Here is a 17,629-nt window from a genome sequence, read left to right on the forward strand (position 1 = left end):
GACTGACACTGTCCCTTTGCCAGCTGGAGACTGATGGCAGCAGAGCTCCCTGGTGCTTGTCGATATAAAAGTGGTGGGGTGCTGCAACAGCCTTGCCTTCTCACTCAGAAAACAAGCTAGATACAAATGGGATCCTCCCAAGGGAAAACTGGGCAGCTGCTATTGTGCTGTCAGTATGGGGGCATTCCCCTCCCCCCCCACTGGCTAAAGCCCTTGTGAGTAGGGAGCTTTCTCCAATCCCAGATAGATTAGGGAGGCCAATCCTAGATTAACCTGACAGGGGATTAGAAAGGCAGTCCAGTTAGCAGTTGTTAGAACGCATCACGGGGTGTTGGGTAGTAGGTTCTTCCTTACCACAGGGGAGGAAAGAGTGAGGCAAAGACAGAGGGGTAAGAAAGTATAACAGACAACAGGGCCACTCTGGCTCCTTAAGGTGGTTACTGTACAGCACAGTTCTCTCTGCTCCTGAACGGCTGAACTCCACCTAGGGGAAGTGCAGGGAGAAGGTGCAGTGTTGTCACAGCCTCATTCAGGGTGGGCAGCCTTAAGCCAGATATGCAGTAGCTAAAGACTGTTCGATGAGCCCCAGGAGGAAGAAAACTCATCCCAACAGACAGGAAACGAAGAAACACTCAGCTCCAGGAAGAGCAAGAACAACAGTCGGTGTGACCAGCAACCAAAGAGGTGAGGTGGGAGATCTGCCGACAGCTTCAACATGAATGAAATGTACCTGCTTAATGTGGAAGGAGTCAAGAAAAAGATTTTACATGGAGGCCGTGGGGAGCTGCCGGAGTTCAAAGATGGGAGCAAGGTAACTACTCTCAGCAAGCATCTCAAACTGGCTAAGGAGGATAGAGCAGGTCAGATGTTATCCCACACCCTCGAATGACAGCCAGTATTGGGTTCCCCAGCAGCTGTGTCCCAGGCTCTCGGGCTGTAGATGGTGACCCAGAGCCCTTATTACTGAAATCCTCTGCACACGTGTCTCCTTTAAAAGCACCTGTAGTCAGAAGTGACTCTAAAAATAAAAACAGCTGATTTCTTCTCTCATTGAGTCCAGATCAAATTAGCTGAGTTTACCAGGCAGCAGGTTTTTCTAACTGCAGGCACTGAGATTCCAGCTGTGTTCTGTCTGCCTCCTTCATCAAAGGCACTAATAGGTTCTGCCACTGGAATCCAGTTGACAGCTTTGTATGCTGTAATCCAGCTCAGGCTCCTGGAGCCACATTAGCACAGCAAACAGAAGGAATGAAGGCGTTTGCCAGTGACATCCACAGCTATGGGATGCATGTAGGGAGCAGATAATGGGAGTGACCAGGTGCCCTTTGTTTGTATAGATGTAGCCAGCGTTCTAAGCCTCTAGCAGTGGGACCGAATGGCTTTCTTTGTGGTTAGCTTGCAATAATGCTGCTATGAAGTGTGCATGCTATATTTGCAGGGCACTGCTGTGAGGAAGTTCACTCTACTGGAGCCCTGAGTTGGGTTAAAAAGAGGTATTGGCAGAGAGCAGCTGTATATAATATGAATAAACAGCAGATAGCGGAGTGCCTCAAAGCCTATCTCTTCACCCCATGAGAACAGCTGAGTAAACTAACACTAAGCTGGGGTCATGGTCACCCCTTCTCAGTGACTCAAGGGTGGGATTGAGCCAAGATTTAGGGTGGAGAGGGGAGGGAGAGAAAGCTACTTACTACTCCAGTGACCTGATCCCAGACTGTCATGCCTGCAGCTGACCCACTCTGCACTGGTCTCTCTTTGGCGCAGCTCACATTCCACTTTCAGACGCTAAAAGACGACTTTGAGCGCATGGTGATAGACGACAGCCGACAGGCTGGCATCCCCATGGAGATCATTGTGGGGAAACTATTCAAAATCGAGGTGTGGGAGACCTTGCTGACCTCCATGAGGATCGGAGAAGTGGCAGAGTTCTGGTGTGATGCTATTGTGAGTGACAACCCCCATGGCTGAGAATGCCTAGATTTCAGACACTGATTTACACACACACGCATATGCTCAACGCGTTATCAAAACACACACAGGTCTCAACACTTACACATGTGCACAGCCCACAGATACATTCTGGGCAGGATCACACTGGCATACACATCTGTACCTGTCTTATGCATGGTTCCGTGCACCCTGCGGCAGTAACTGGGAGCTGGAGCACTGGGCTGCTTAGTCCAGCAGCATGTCTTCCCTCACCAAGTCCTTTTATTCCTGAGGTTTGGTGGGTGCAGGTTCTAGCTCCAGGACAGACTGAAATGCCCCAGCTCAGGCTGCAATTCACCCTCGAGGGAGAGGAGCCATTTATTTCTGCTGTGGCAGGCAGCTGCTTTTACACTATTCCTAGCCTGCTGTCTGAATACCTGACCCAGATTCCAGGCCCCAGTCCTTAAGAAGGGGATTTAACTCCACTTCTCCCCTACTGAGAGCAGGTGCCTCCCATCACCATCTCATCCCACCAGCTCTCACTAGCCCCCAGACTAAAGGGAATGTTTTGTACATGTGCTTGAGCCAAGGTGCCTTCCCACCCCTCCCCCCAATATTTCAGCACACGGGCATGTACGCGCTGGTCTCCAAGGGCATGAGGAGGATTGCGGAGGGCAAGGACCCGTTGGAGGGGCAGAAGCACCGCTGCGGGATGGGGAACATGTTCGACTACCACAGCACAGGTTATGCGGACCTTGATGAGCTGCAGAGGGTCCCCCAGCCTCTCATCTTCATCATGGAGCTTTTCAAAGTAAGGCCCAGGCCAGGGGAGGAAAGGCAATTGGGGTGAGCTAAAGTAAAGTCGGGACAGACCACGCGATGCTCAGAGTGGCACAGCTTAGGCTGGAAGCCCCTCTGGGGCAGGGGGAGCCTTTGGCCCACCTCTCCTGGGCGTGGTGTGAGGCGTGTATGGGGCCAGCAATATGAAGGTCTGTTTCCCCCCCACACACACACACACCAGGTGGACGACCCCTCATCCTATAAACGGGACACCTGGGCCATGAACAAAGAGGAGAAACTGTCGGCAGTGCCCGTATTGCACAGCGAAGGCAACCGGCTGGTCCTCCTCAAGAGATACCAGGAAGCAGCGGCGAAGTATCAGGAAGCAGTCATCTGCCTGCGGAACGTCCAGGCCAAGGTGAGAGCCACCCCCCTGGTGAACACTGCAAATGAGGAGGGGTGGGCTGGCATGGCACTGCCGTCCAGGGTGATGGGCCAGCGTTCAGCTGGAGCAGGGACAGCCGCCTCCTGCTCTGGCTTCTTGTGCCCAGCCCCACAGCATTGGTATGTCATGCCTACCACTGCTTCCCTCCTCTGCTGAGCCCCTACTGTCTGCACAGGCCCTGCCTGCAGCATGCAGCCAGCTCACTGCTACACTGTCACCCACCACCAGCTTCAGGAGGTCCTCGGCAGCCAATAAGATTCCTAAGACAATAACAGCCACGTCTGCCTGTCGCTTTGCTCACACCGTGGCTCCCTGCGGCTGGGAGAACCTGCACTCCTAGGCCTTCGCGGTGATGTTTTCAGAGTACAAAGTCCTGTGAACTAAATCAAAACCAGTGACTGGAAAGGGCCAGGCAGGGCCTGCTGCAAACAGCCACTTCTGAGCTGTGGCCTCCAGCAAGAAGGGGAGCCAGAAAGCTCCGACAGCTGTTCTTGGAACGGCATACTCAGCCAGGTGGCTGAAGGTCATGCATGCACTGGGGTGCTCCCAGCAAGCGCACTCCATGCTGGCTGTTTCACTTCAATGGTAGCTACTGTCCTCCATTTACCCCCGTTTGCCCGCAAAGCCCCTGCGGGATGCACTACGTATTGTTCATAGCTATAGGTGCTGTCCCTTTGAGATTTCTCTGCCTAGCCAGTGGGGTCTGGTGTCTTCATACTGCATGTTGCTGGTTCTGTGAACAGGAGAAGCCCTGGGCTGAAGACTGGCTGAGCCTGGAGAAACTCATCATGCCCCTTGTGCTGAATTACTGCCAGTGCCAGCTGGAGCTGGGGGAATACTATGAGGTCTTAGAGCACACCACCGACCTCCTCCAGAAGGACAATGGTAATCACCCCGGCGGCCTGCCCCAACCTTCCACTAGGCTCCCAGAGAGGGGCTCTTGGTCTCATGGGACTGCATCCAGCGCTCCTGTCATGCAGGAACTTCCTCCCTGCTACTGCTCCCCTAGGAGTTTGTTTTCAGCTGTTCCTTCCTCCAGGGCTTACATTCACATAGAGAAGGCATTTCAGAGGCAGGCCTGCTGGCTGGAGGAGTATTGCCTTACATGGAATTCAAACCTAGCCGGAGCAGAGCTTGAACTAGATCCATAGAAGGCTGAGTCAGTGATGTAAGCTGATATGCTAGTGCAGAGTGGCAGATTCAGGAACAGGCTGGTAGCCTTCACTCTGGCTGAGAGTTTGGGTTGGTCACTGGGTGTTTTCCTGTCTCTCTCATCTGCTGCTTTCCCCTTGTGAGAACTCTGGCCTGGAAAGGGAATATTGTCACACCAGGTGTAACAGCCTGTGACCCTCACTGCCACTAGATCTGCAGGCCCAGAGCTTAGTAAGATTACAGAAGCCAGACTTGGATGATGAGAACATCTCCATTTAGGATATGAAACCTTCACACTTCTGGCCATGAGCAAACTGGTGATTGACAGGGGCTACTAAGAAACGTCCCCAGTGGGCAAGCTATGCTTTACTTGTCCCCTCTGAGCTTTCTTGCACCTTCCTGGGAAGCAGCTGTACTGGCCAGACACCAGTACAGGACTAGATGGGTGCTCTGGCAGTTCCTACATTGGAATCCTGGTGCGTGGCAGTGAATTAAATGGGAGTCAAGTTGTAGAGCAATGTAGTGCTACAGCACCCTGCTGCGATTGCCGCAGGAGGGAGCGGAGCCTAGATCTTTGCTCTGGTGCAGCCCCTTTGGGACACTGAGCAGCTGCAGCAGGAGGCTCCTGTGGCCCTCTTCTGCAGGCAGGACAGGGGCGGGTGATGGCTGAGCAGGGCGAGAGAGGGAAGGAAATAACCCCACACTTCTCTGCACTTGACAGAGAACGTGAAGGCTTACTTCAAGCGCGCAAAGGCCCATGCCGCCATCTGGAATGAGAAAGAGGCACGAGAAGACTTCCTGAGGGTGGCTCAACTGGACCCATCACTGGGAGCGGCTGTGAAGAAAGAGCTGAGGCTGTTGGGGGAGAGGATGAGAGAAAAACATGTGGAAGAGCGGCAGAGATACCAGGGCCTCTTCCAGCAGCCTCAGCTCAAGGGGGCAACAAAAGGGAAGGGGCAGTGGGGAGGAGATGGGAATGCTGGAGCTGGAAGGGAGGAGGGAGGAGGTTCTGCGGAAGGTAGGAAGAAGACAGAACTGGGAACAGAGAGCTCCACAGCCAAGGAGGAAGAACAAGACCAAGGGATTTCTGGAGCAGAGGGGGGTACAAGAGAGGCAGAACTTGAAGAAAACACACATGCAAAGAGGGAACAAGGCCTGGGGGAGTCTGGGGCAGAGACAGGACCTGGGAAAGAGAGTGCCAGAGCAGAGAGGGAAGAGCCAGGGGACGAAACAGACCAAGGAAATAGTGAGGTCAATGGTGGGATGGAGGAGACAGGATGGGCATAAGAGAACGTAGAAGCAGAGAGGGAAGAGCCAGGGGAAGGAACACACCAAGGGAATTCTGGGGTCAATGGAGCAGGGGGAGGCCAAGGAAACTCAGAGACAGGCCTTGGAGAAAGATATTCCAGAGCAGAGGGAAAGAGCAAGCCCACGTGATTGAGCAGCAGAGTCTCATAGCGTTCATGGCCAGAAGGGACCACTAGAGAGGCCTTGGAGAAGAGAATGCCAGGGAGAGGAGCTCAGAGGCAGATAAAGAATGGAGAAGGAAAGCAGAAGGTTGCTCCAGCACTACAGCAGCAGAGCAGAACTTGGGGGAAGGGGTTGGGCCTGGCGCAGAGAACAGCAGGATCCTTCGAGACGAATGTTGAGAAATATAAGATGCTTCCTTGCTAACACACTGTGGGGAGGTCAGCACTGAAGGACAGTGCTGCCACCGGCTAGGGCTGCCTAGGCAGGCAAAGAGAGGTAGGCACAGGGTCCCAGCCACTATCAGTGTAGTGCAGGACAGCAGAGAGCCCAGGGAGGGAAATTCAATACAGAGGGCCCAGGGCCAGGCTCAGATAGTGGGGGACTAGCAGGTCCAGTTGGGCTGCTCTGTGAGTAGTTAGACTCTGGCCTGAACGAACAGCCCTGGCTCAGTGAAAGGTGACTGGGTATTGGCTGGAGCTCTGTGCCATCTGTATGGTGCAGGCTTCCTCCCAAACCCTGTCACTGCTGAGCCACCAATGAAAGCAGGATCTGACCACATAACCTCACCCAACGTGCAGGAGCCAAGGCTGCCAACTTCATCTTCGTGAATCAGATTGATGCCTCATGCACCTACTCTCCCAGCTCACTCGGTGCTAGAGCCCACGTTCACCCTGTGCTGGGTCAGCAGTGCTAACCCTGCTTCCTGCTGCTGAGCTTGCTCACTGAGAAATAAAGTGCATCCCTGGCAGGATTCTTTCTGGGCCATGTATGACTGGTTTGTTGTCTCTGAGCCAGCAGGCTCCCAGGCTGCCCTGGAGACCAAGGACACTCCTGGCCCCTGAAAAACTTTGCTTTCCCTGCATGGATCTTCCTGTTTGTCCCAGCCTCCCAACCAGCCCCAGGAGGGCGTTATTTATTAAATCCAGACAGCCCTACCAAAGCTCCCATGAACAAGGCAGTCTGCACCCAGAGCTCACTGTCTGAAAGGTGGGGCAGAGGGTGGAGCTTACTGTTTTCACTTTGTCTTTAGGGCAGAGTTGGAGGAGGGTGTATGGGGAGTAGCAGGCAAGAAGGGGGGAAATTGTCCCATTTTACTGGTTTAATCCCTGGAACCAGCGGCTAGATTCAGAATGTGATGCAGGATGGGGAAGTTACTAGTGTCCAAAGGCTTCTGACCTGCCCAGAACGCTGTCTGCATTGGAATTCAGCACCAGCAGGTCAGGACCCAGTTCAGCGCTCCGTTTTCCCTATGGTGGGAGGGAGCTCCCAAATGCTGTGACTGAACTGACCATGGGAGGAGGCTTGGGGAAGGGAACAGGGGAGGCCCCTGTAGAACTACAACCAGGCCTGCTGAGGGCTCATGCTGTTCCATCATTAGTAGCAGAGCCTGCTGACTTCTGCCCATTACAAATTAAAAGGGGGAGAGGGATATGCTGGGAGTTAGGACTCCTGGATTCTATGATGGATTCTGGATTCTGGCCAGGGCCAGATTAACCTTTTGTGGGCCCCCATGGAGGCAATGAAGTGTGGCATGGGGAGGTCAGTCCCCAGAGCGAGGGGCCAGCCAGAGGCAATGGGGCATGGCAGGGGCAGCCCCACTCCACCCAATGCAAGGGCACTAGTTACAAACCAGCAGTTGCCAGACACACAGTGGCCTGCCCAGCCCTGTGCTGCCAGCGTGCCCCTTCCCCTTGGGTGGGGGAAGGAGGGGCTGTGTGGTGTGGCATGGGCCTGCCCCCAACACCCCCCAACTCCCTATGGCCAGAAGCCCCCCAGACCCACCCACAAATGCACAGCACCCTGCACACCACCCCTGCCCACAGCCCCACCACAACTGCCCAGCACCCCCCACACAACCGCCACTCTCTAGTCCCCAACACACACACATCCTTCAGAGTCCAGCACCTCCCCATACTCCCCACAGACCCACTCCCCCAAGCCCTGTCTCCCAGACCCACCTGCCCTGGTGGGAGGCGACTCTGGGCTTGGCTACACTGGCACTTTACAGCGCTGCAACTTTCACGCTCAGGGGTGTGAAAAAACACCCCCCTGAGCGCTGCAAGATACAGCGCTGTAAAGCCTCAGTGTAATCAGTGCTGCAGCGCTGGGAGTGCGGCTCCCAGCGCTGCACGCTACACCCATAGAGGATGTGGCGCTCCAACCACACTTACACTTCAAAGCGCTGCAAGTGTAGCCATACCCTGTATCTGCCAGGCTGAGCCAGCAGCACAGCCAGGGCTGGTCCCAGGGCTGGGAATCACTCTGGCCCCTTAGGAGTGGCGCGATCAGCCAGGCCAGGACTTGCCCTGGCTGGGGACCCTCAAGACGCACTTGCCTGGAGGGGCCCAGCCAAGCCCTCTGCACTGTCTCCCTCCGCCTCCCCCACCGCCCCCCCACACACCTGGCTGAGACTGGCCAGGGCTCTGCACCGGTCCCAGGCGGCTCAGCTCTGGGGAGACAGGTGAGGCCCCACAGGTGGTAGGAAGCAGAGACTGCCCAGAGCCGGAGGCGCACTGTGATCTCGCCAGGGAGCTGAGAGGAGCAGGCGGGGTGGGGCCAGGGGTGCAGAGGAGCCCTTGGCCAGCCAGGGGGCGAGAGAAGCAAGTGGTGGGTGGAGGGAGCCAGCAGAGCAAGCCGGGGCCCCTTCTGAGCATGGGTGCAGCTCCGTGGAGCCACTGGAGCCACTGTAAACCCAGCACTGCTCCCAGCACTGCCTTGGGCAAGTCCTTCAGCTCATCTGTGCCTCAGTTCCCTCATTTGGGGTGCTGAGGCATAATCAGCTTGTAAAGAATTTGGAGATTCTCAGGACAATATGCCTGGGCCTGTTTGGCTAAGGGCAGGACAAAGGCAACCGAAAAGCCAGTCTCCTGGCTAAGAGTAGAAAGCTAGGTAAAACCAGTACCAGCCTAGAGTCACTAGAGCCCAAAGCGTGTTTTGGAGTGGGGAGATGGAGAGGGTTTGGCAGGAGGAGGAGAAATCTCTTTCCAGAGTTTCCTGTCTCACTGGGCACTTGGGATCCACTGTTTGTTTTTTCACACGACAGGGAAAGAAAAATGGTCTAAGATGGGAATGTGGGACTTTACATCCACGGCCATGGGTCTGAGCTGTTTTTTTAAAAATTGAGCAGATTTTGTCAACAGAGTTGAGCTGTAATCAGGGAAGAGCATGGAAAACAGCACCTCCTTTACATAATGACCCCTTTGTGTATCCAGACTCCTAACTACTGGCTACTAACGACAAACATTCACACCTGCAGAGCCAGCAGTGCCCTGGGAGAGGGAGCTGGATTCTGGTCTGGCCTTGTTTCATATACAGAATTGTTAATGAAGTTCCCATTGCAAGGCCATTAGTCCTGGCAACTATGCATGAGCCAAAGAAGCAGCTAGCTCTGCTTCCAGATCCCAGGGTGAGTTTGTGGCACTGGCAGAGAGGAAAAACACCACTTTACTTGTAAACCAAGCAAATTTGGTCTGGAGTAGGACCATAGCCACCCACAGGAATCTGATCAGTGGGTCACTCATCCGAGCCCCCGTGCCAAGTTCTTGCAAGGAAGGGAACAGAGAAAGGAGGGAATGGATGGACGATTGTGCAGTAACATACTCATGAGGGAAGTTGCTTCCCGTACTCTGGCACTTAGCAGGGGGATGCAGACAGGGAAGCCCAGAATGGCAGCTTCACAGGGAGAGAGGGAAGAGAAACAACAGAAATAACAACAAGGCCAAAGCACCAGCCAAAGCAGCAATATAAATACAAATTTATTCTCTTTCCAGAGCAGAAATGGAGAGAAGCCAGTGAGGACAGCACCACAGCAAACAGTACCCAGAGGTTAGCTTCCCAGCTTTAACAGCTATCCTGAACTCACTTACGCACAATACAATCCTTGCTTATAAAGAAAACATCCTAGAGGTTTGGTCGATTGGCCTGGGCTGTATCTTTACTTAAAGTGCAGAGCTAGCTCAGGGAGAGATCTCAGATTCTCTACAGATGCCCTTTCCAAAGCAAGAGAGGGCAAAGCCATCAGGTTTGATCCTCCAAGGCATTTAGGCACCTAACTCATGGGAATTAAGTGCCCAAATACCTTTGAGGATCTAGGCCTCTGTGATTAAGGGAAGGAGCTCAGAGGAGGTACAAGAGAAAATGGTCATTTTATAGCTAACCCCCCCACTAATTACATTAGTGTATCAGGTGGTTTTAATCAGGGCCTAGATTAGCACTCATAGCAAAGAGAACTCTGAAGTGCCGCAGAGCTGTTGTGAGATGGGGAGCCAAGCATGGCCGGGGGAAGAGGGAGAATGCTGTAGATAGGTCTGAGACATGCCCTGGAACACTTGTATTCAAGGAGGGCAGAGCACAGGGGACTGCAAGGAGCACCAGGGGTTGAGGGTCTAGTAAAGCAGTGGGACACTTCAGCTGCAGGGGGTCTGACTCTCTGGGCTTATTGCACTGTCAACAACTATCAATGGTTTCGTGTTCCGATGGAACACTAAGACACGAACCCTGGTGCTCAGATTGGCAGTGCCTTGGGGGTGTTTCCACCTTCCTCTTTAGCAGGAGGGCATGGGTCACTTGCCAGGATTATCTGGGGATCTCGTTTAATCATTTCCCTGACACTGCAGGGGCCTCAGGGACTGGTGCACCTCAGTCCCTCTGTTCTCTGCCTGTAGCATGTCAGAATCTAGCATCCTGTGGGCTGTGATACTTGGCCTAATTCTGGTTGTTGGGTTTGGTGTGCGTGGGCTGGGCTGTTGGTGGCTTGCGATAAATGGGAGGTCAGACTAGTGGTGGTCCCTTCTGGCCTTAAGCTCTGTGACTCAGTCACTGATCATGCTGGCCACTGCTCTAGACCAGTTGGGGAGATAAGCGGGCCCTGGCCTCTGCACCCTAGAAGAGAGATTTCATGCAGGGAAAAGCAATGACTCCTGAACATGCTTTTAGAGGTGCCTTTGCCCTAATCTTGCCTCTCTCACTCATTCTTAGCTACTTCCCAGTCTCAGCCTTCTACAGGCAAAACAATACCCCTGCTAGCCCTTCTCCAGTTTGCTAGCAAAGGGAGCCATCTCCTGTCCCATCCCACAGCTAATAATAGGTGGCTCCAGTCATCACTGCAGCAGGGCCCTCGGCCTAGGTCTCCATGTGGCAGGCAGCCTAGGGAGCCACAGGCCATGGTAGGATCAAACCCTTCCCGGCTCTCCTAGTACTAGGGCTAAGCGGTTTGTGCCTGTGCTGCATGGTGGTAAAGTAGATGAGGTGAACAATACCTGTCTGCACTTGCTCCTCTCCCTTAGGGCTTGACTAGGCTGGAGAGGGTGCAATTGAGGTTTCCTCTCCTTTTCTCCTGGCCTCTGCCTAGAGTGAAAAGTATAACAGTTTGGTCCGGATGAATCTGAGGCTGCTCCTTCCTGATGGACTGGAGCCAGGGGGACCAGCATGGAGCTGGACATGGGTTGGGGAGATTCCCAATGGGGGCAAAGCCAGCAGCAGTTCCTCTGGGGAGCAACAACTGCAGAGGGTGCTCTCACTTGTCCAGGTCTGTGTCTCAGGCAGTCCCATCTGTAAGAGTTCTCCCCAGCTTCCAGCAGCATCACCCAGCCTGAGGTTTCTACACTGGTCCCAAACACAGAACTTGCAAGACTGTCTCTGCAGTGAAACATGCTCCTCAACTAGACTGGCCAATCCCCACGCACAAGTGGCTCCAGTGCTCCACTGACAACATTCCTAGCAGAGAATGGGCCACAGCAATGTCCATCGTGGCAAAACCAGAGAGAACATTGTGTTGCTCCTCACACACAATCCACAGCCTTCTACAGCTGCCCTAATATAGGAGAAGTCACCACATTTGGCTACTCAATACACATTAACCCTACTGCCCTACGTGCTATGGTAAGCTTAATGCCACAATCCACAGCACCTCCAGTAAACAGCATGCTATAGCAATCCTAGCAATCTACAGTGCTTTCAATATACCTCACAGGACAGCAATTCACATGGCTGCTAAGAGACACCAAAATCCACAGGACCTTTTACTACACATCACAGATTACAGCAACTCCTATGCACAATGTACAGTGTACTACAGCAAGCCTCATAATCCACAATATGCTACACCAAACAAGATCCACAACATGACACAATATACCACCACAAAATCAGTATCACACAGAACCTCAGAGACACAGTGCACTCCCTCAAACCTAACACAGCACTCTAAAGCGCCTTATACCCACCACAATGCAGTCATCTTACCAGGCCACAACACACCACCACAGTCCTAACATAGTCCACTGCATCTTCAATGCACAAGAGCAAACAACAAAGCAAGCCAGAACTTTTCCAGTGCACAGCTGCAGCAGTCAGATCCCCACAACATAGGCTATTTCAACTCTGGAATTCTGTGATGAGTTCCCCATATAAAATGCCTAATGTCATCAGCTTTGGAGAATGCAGCAACCCCAACACACATAGTCTGCATACGACATTCCACGTTGTTCTTCATAAAACTTCCTATTATGCCTCTACTACACTGCAACCTTATTGCCTCGCACCCCACAGCCCCTCCTCCTGAAATAGAACATTCCACCCCATTCCCAGGGGACCTTTCCCCACTGGAGAACATGTTGCAGCTCCCCAGCTCTGCAGCCTACTCAACCATAACACTTTGTCCCAGACAGATAACTTTCTGGAGCCTTCCAGATCCAAGTGTTCTAGAGAACATGTTGCTATGCTACAAAACACAACACAATCCTGCATGCTTGCAACATAAGTTTTGAACACCACCCCCCGTGCCAAATAGCTCCTTCATTTAAGGAGAGACCCCACTTGTACCCTCTGGGCTCCCAAACCAAACAGCTCCCTGGGTTGCAGCAAATGGTCTAGGGGTCCTAGCTCCAGATGAAGAAAGAGATTTTTAGAAGCACGATGGAGCTCACCAGAGCACAGCTCCATCGCCTTCCTGATATTGCTCTGGCCAGTGCCACTGCCTCACAACAGCATGTCACAATACAATATGATGTCCTGATACATCACAATGCCTCAGTGTCACCAAGAGATGTGAGCTCGCCCATTTCTCTTGCAACACCCTGGAAGAAAAGGAGCACATTTACCTATCAGACAGAGAAATGGAGGAGAGCCTGCCGCATGGGATGGAATTGCTAAACGGGCATCACAAAGTCGGTGGGCAGCCAGGGGACCAGAGCTAAAGTCTTTAATGGCCTCAGGAGAGATGAATATGAAGAACCCACTAGACAAACGTCTTTGTTGCTGGGATAATCCAGCATTTCCAATGTGTCGGGATTCAGCTGATAGATCAGGGCCACCTGTTTTATTTAGTTGGATTTTCCATCATGGGAGGAGGTGGGGTCTCTTATTATAACTATGGGAGGGGAGGTTGTTCCAGCCTCGACTCCAGTGTTATGGTGACAGACAGTTCGGAAGGGAAATGAACCCTGGATTTGCATCCTACTCATCACCACTAGTCAAGCCCACTGCACTGAGGTCCCCTAGGGGGAGTTTCCAGGCCAGGAGCAGCACAAACCATGCCCCTGATGGTATATTGTAAGAGTAAATGAAGGTGCTGTCCCTTCAAAAGCAGATGCTAGAATAGACCCAATGAGTGAGGCGGAAATTAACACTGAATAAGGTATTAAAATTTAATGCGTGAGTGAGTCCACGATAGTATTTAAGTACAGAATATATGCTACGGCTCTCTGTTATAAAGCTCCTCACCAGATAAGGCTACTAGCTGGGCTGAAGCTGTATTATTGACTCCTCCCTTCCCCCTTTTGCCCTCCTGCACTGTTCCCACTAGGCAAGCACCCCCAGCTGGGACCTGGAGATCCTGGGGTAGCAGGCAATTGACAGAGTTCAGTTAGTTACACTCGCAGCCTTTGGCAGCTAACAAAAAAGGTATTAAAATAGATGCTCGGAGGCTGTTTACTGTCCAGTTGCTGCGGGAGCATTAGGCTGCCTGGTGCCCAGCAGGAGGCTGTCTGGGAGCAGAACCAGCCCACACTGCTGAAGTGGGCCAAGGCTGGGCTGGACTGGGCTCTGCCATCCCCTGTAGGTGATTTCCTTACCTGTCTTACATCAGTCACAAGGAGGGCGACAGTTTGTGACCAGCAAGGGAGGGGGAAGTCTCTGCTCGTGTTTCATGTTCAACACCATCTCAGGGTTTCAGTTCTTGAGTTTCTTTTGAATGCTTTATAGAGTTCTTTAAATTCAGACCCTAGAATACTTGGTCAGAACTGGCTGGTCCTCAGGGTGGCTCCAGCCAGCACTCCAAAGAGCCTTCAGTCACATTCCCACATGGCCAGTGGGAGTTCCCCTGAGATCTTCTGACGTTGGTGGACTTCATGAAGGCCATTCCACTGGAGTGCCCCCAAGAGGGTCCGAGGGAAGCCCATCCCAGGAGGAGTGTGAGAGGTGGGAGAGGAAAGCAGCCAAGAAGCTGGTTAGACAAAGCCTCTTACCTGCAGAAGGTGTTAGTTAAGGGAGGTCACACCTGAAAGAAAAGTCAAGAGGTCACATGAGATGGAATTTGGAAACTATCACATTAATAAACTGAGTGGAGGGAGATTCGCCAGAAAGTTCTCCCCTGCCGTTCTCCCCAGCACACACACAGGAACCCCTGGGTCTGTTGTGCTGGAGCAGGAAAGGAGGTTTACATGGAGGATTATGGAGCTATAACACTTGATTAAAAGAGCAGCCATGTCCTGTAGCTATTAAAGAGGCATTGCTCAAGCAATAGCCTAGTGTTAGAGGTGCTAAATCCAAAGCCCTATCCAAAGACCATGCTGGTGTTGTGAGAAGACAGTGGGCCATTCAGAGTAAAACCAGCTACTAAACATTCCCAGCTGAGAATGGGCTTTTTCTGGGTATCCAGGAGGATGCGAGTGATTTCTTCAGATATGTAAGGGGTCTGGTCTTTGCCGCCTCATTAGAGTGATGGGTAGTGGCTCCAGGCTGGGATGGAGAGAGGGGAGTTGGTTCAAGGTCATCAGATCTAGCGATACCAGGAACCGGATGGGGTCAGGTATGTTCCTCTTCAGGAGCAGTGGAAACCATCTGGAGCACAGGGCTCCCGTGACTGATGTTTCTCTCCAGGGCAGAAGGCTGCCCCTATGTCTAGTTGCACTCTTCTGGGCCAAAGGCTGCAGTTCTTAGCAGTTCTGGAACTTTTCCGCAGTTAGGGGGAATTCCTCCTTCTCCTCCCTGAAATCTGTGCCACCACAAGTCCAAGCAGCTCTTTGGCAGTGGGTGATTGCTAGGACTCAGTTGTTGCAGGACTGGCTGAATGAGGGCTAGGGATTCATTTGAGCCAAATGAGACACTCATTTTAGAGAGGAGTAAGAAACCAGCAAAGGGGATTTCACTCCAGTACCTTGGGAGTTGGGGAAGGCACTCCTCAGTTTCTCCATGATGTCCTCCAAACACAGACTGACATCCCGTGCCCTCGTCTCCACCTCATCTGGGGAACAAGAGGATTAGAGAAAAGGCAGAGCTGCGATTACAGGCATTTTTCAGAGATTTAACTCCATATGATACCAGGTAGGCTAGATCCACAAGGCAGGACAGTGTGATCAGGAGACAGGGCAGGGACTGGCAGCACTGCAGAAAGACGCCCTGTTCATGGGGCTAGGCAGTGCAGGGCTGCTCATAAAGCAGAGGGATGGAGAGCCTAGAAAGCAAATCTCTGTGTTTCATAGCAAGGCAGACCAGGAAGGTGAGGGGCTGATGACAGCAGCGCGACTGAGTGCTGGACACTCCAGCTCTCCACTCTGAACAGCAGATGAATGGACCTTTTTTGTAGCACAACAAACCAGGGCTGGCAAGGGGCACTAGAGATCTAACATCCAGCTCCAGAGCCTTACCTGCAGTTTCGGTTTCAGGAGTGTTGTGCTCCTTCTCCCTGGGCTGACTTCCCTCCGATGGATGGGGCGAGGAAGTCAAGGAAGAGGCCGCAGAGCCATTGATGTCCAAGTCAGTAGGTGGCTGGAAAGAGAAAGGAGACTTCATAAAAAAGTTTTCTGCTGCTCCCTGGTTCCACGTTCCTCCTTCCTTGACCTTGGCCTGCAACCTTCTGCACATCCATTACCAGAACCTGCCACCCATATCAGCCTCCCCCGCCACAATGTTGCAGCTCCTTTCCCAGGCCCATCATACCAAAGCCCTCTCAGATACTGGACCCTGCACCCTGCTCTCCCTCCGATCCCCGTGAGGTACCTGCAGTAGCAACTCTCTCAGGCGGTGCAGCTGGGATTCCAGCTGCTTGTTATGGTCCTCCAGGATCTGCATTCGGGTCTCCAGGCGGCTCTTGTGTTGCCGAAGGATCCTTGCCTCAGCCAGGAGCTCATCGTTGTGTGGGTCCTGGGCTGATTCTGAAGACCCTTCTGTCACAGTGGGGGACTCCACTGCCTCATCGTGTTGCCATTTCAGACGTCTCAGCTCTCCTTGGAGGATCCTGCAGAAGGGACAGTCAGGATCCAAGCAGCAACGATACCAGCTTCGGAGACAAGACTGGAATCCCTGAACTGGCCCCCATCAGCAGCGGTGGGCACGGGATGGACAACTCGCCATCAAGAAATCCCCGCTGGGCTGATTTCTTACCATCAGGTTTGTCTGAGGGCTCAAGATCCAGCGTCCCCCTGAATTCTCTGCCTGGCACCAACTCAATACCAGCCCCTCGTTTTGCACCAGTTCCCAACAGTTTTCTAAACACGTCAGCAATGAACTAAACTTGCAGGAAACAAACAGCTCAGCTCTGGTAAATAGACTCCCTCTGAACCTAGCTCTGCGCCTGGCAGACGGCTCCTCGGTGCTTGGGCCATGGTGATAAATCAAAGAAATGGGAGACGGAAGAGACCGATGATGGCTTGTTCAGCTAGTACTAGGTCAGGGCAAAACTGATCCCTGCAGAATATTTTCCAGTCTTGCTTTAGATGTCCCCGATAACAGGGATCCTGCCACTTCCCACGGGAGACTGTGCCACTTTAATAACCGATCACTCTCCAGAAGTTTGATTACTAGTGAGCCTGCATGTCCCCTTCCTCCACTTCACCCCATTACTCCAAGTTATACTTACTGGAGCTAAACAAGGCAGCTCTGGGATGTGTCCCGTCCTCTCCAAACAGTTCTCACGTCTCAGTCAAGCTAGACATATTGTGCTCTTTCCATCCCTCTCCATCAGTCACTCCCCCTAGCCCCTGCAATCCTTTCCATGGCTCCTCTCTGAACTCCTGCCTGCTTGTCCAGCCCTTGGTGAGCAGGCTAAGACAGTGTTTCTCTGGCTCTTTTCCCCTTTGAACCAGCCCCTGTCTCACTTTCTAGCTATGGCTTTTGGCCACACACATACCTGTTCTCATCCTCTAAGTGGGCCAGGATTCTCTCCAGCTCCCCCTTATCCTCCGTGTTGAAGCTGTCCTCAATCTTTGGGCTGCACACCAGCTCTCTGTCTGTGATTGGGCTGGAGTGACGCAACAGGTACTGATCCTCATCCCTGTCACAAAACATCAGGAGGAGATCAGTGAGGAAACTCTAGCGATGGGAGTGCGAGTGGAAGGAACAGCTGCAGGGAGGTGGTTTTGTTCAAGAGAGGCTGGTTTTGTATTGCTTAGAGCAAAGGAATTGAACTCCTGGGTACAGAGGGCACCACAGACAGGGCAGGACAGATAATAGAGAAGGAGCTTCTCACATGCCCCAGCCAGCCAGCCTCAGTATATCTCCCCAGGGAAGCATTGCAGAGAAATACATTCAAAATATAGAGATACACATCAACTCACAGGCTATCATCTGGGGACAAGCTGTCATTGAACAAGGAACAGTTCTGGCTTTCCATCTCTGCGAGCCTGGGGAAACAAA

At 52.7% G+C, this 17,629-nt stretch overlaps 2 protein-coding genes across 9 annotated transcripts in view; one reads left to right on the forward strand and one right to left on the reverse strand.

Annotated features, from left to right (window-relative positions):
* The first annotated feature begins 35 nt into the window (after window positions 1-35).
* Window positions 36-6,530, forward strand: LOC115657885 (aryl-hydrocarbon-interacting protein-like 1). 2 transcript variants are annotated; one of them, XM_030576214.1, is made up of 6 exons: window positions 36-811; window positions 1,765-1,944; window positions 2,552-2,740; window positions 2,951-3,127; window positions 3,898-4,039; window positions 5,028-6,530. In XM_030576214.1, exons 1-6 carry the CDS (start codon window positions 716-718, stop codon window positions 5,591-5,593), a joined length of 1,350 nt encoding a protein of 449 aa, XP_030432074.1. In that variant the 5' UTR covers window positions 36-715; the 3' UTR covers window positions 5,594-6,530. The 2 variants fall into 2 exon arrangements, with proteins under 2 accessions (XP_030432074.1, XP_030432075.1); XM_030576215.1 differs by having other exon boundaries at window positions 763-811; window positions 1,730-1,944.
* Window positions 6,531-9,525: 2,995 nt separating this feature from the next.
* DRP2 (dystrophin related protein 2) overlaps window positions 9,526-17,629 on the reverse strand; it is a 63,945-nt gene continuing 55,841 nt past the window's right edge. For 4 of the 7 annotated variants that reach the window (XM_030575727.1, XM_030575728.1, XM_030575730.1 and 1 more), the window contains exons 19-24: window positions 17,551-17,616; window positions 17,124-17,267; window positions 15,995-16,232; window positions 15,643-15,763; window positions 15,153-15,239; window positions 9,526-14,273 (exon numbers count right to left, since the gene is read on the reverse strand). In XM_030575727.1, the coding sequence (XP_030431587.1) occupies window positions 14,254-14,273; window positions 15,153-15,239; window positions 15,643-15,763; window positions 15,995-16,232; window positions 17,124-17,267; window positions 17,551-17,616 (676 nt within the window). In that variant the 3' untranslated portion in view covers window positions 9,526-14,253. Of the gene's footprint in view, window positions 14,274-15,102; window positions 15,240-15,642; window positions 15,764-15,994; window positions 16,233-17,123; window positions 17,268-17,550; window positions 17,617-17,629 lie in introns of those variants that run through there. The other 3 variants (XM_030575724.1, XM_030575726.1, XM_030575725.1) reach the window with 1 other exon arrangement.

Source organism: Gopherus evgoodei, chromosome 9 (genome assembly GCF_007399415.2).
Source record: "Gopherus evgoodei ecotype Sinaloan lineage chromosome 9, rGopEvg1_v1.p, whole genome shotgun sequence".
Classification (NCBI taxonomy): Eukaryota; Metazoa; Chordata; order Testudines; family Testudinidae; genus Gopherus; species Gopherus evgoodei.

What these genes read in the sequence shown, in the direction of transcription:
- LOC115657885 (XM_030576214.1), top strand. Translation starts at nt 716, where the DNA reads ATGAATGAAATGTACCTGCTTAATGTGGAAGGAGTCAAGAAAAAGATT. An exon ending in TGCGGAACGTCCAGGCCAAG is followed by an intron (nt 3,128 to 3,897) that starts GTGAGAGCCACC and finishes TTCTGTGAACAG; the next exon opens with GAGAAGCCCTGGGCTGAAGA. An exon ending in CCTCCTCCAGAAGGACAATG is followed by an intron (nt 4,040 to 5,027) that starts GTAATCACCCCG and finishes TGCACTTGACAG; the next exon opens with AGAACGTGAAGGCTTACTTC.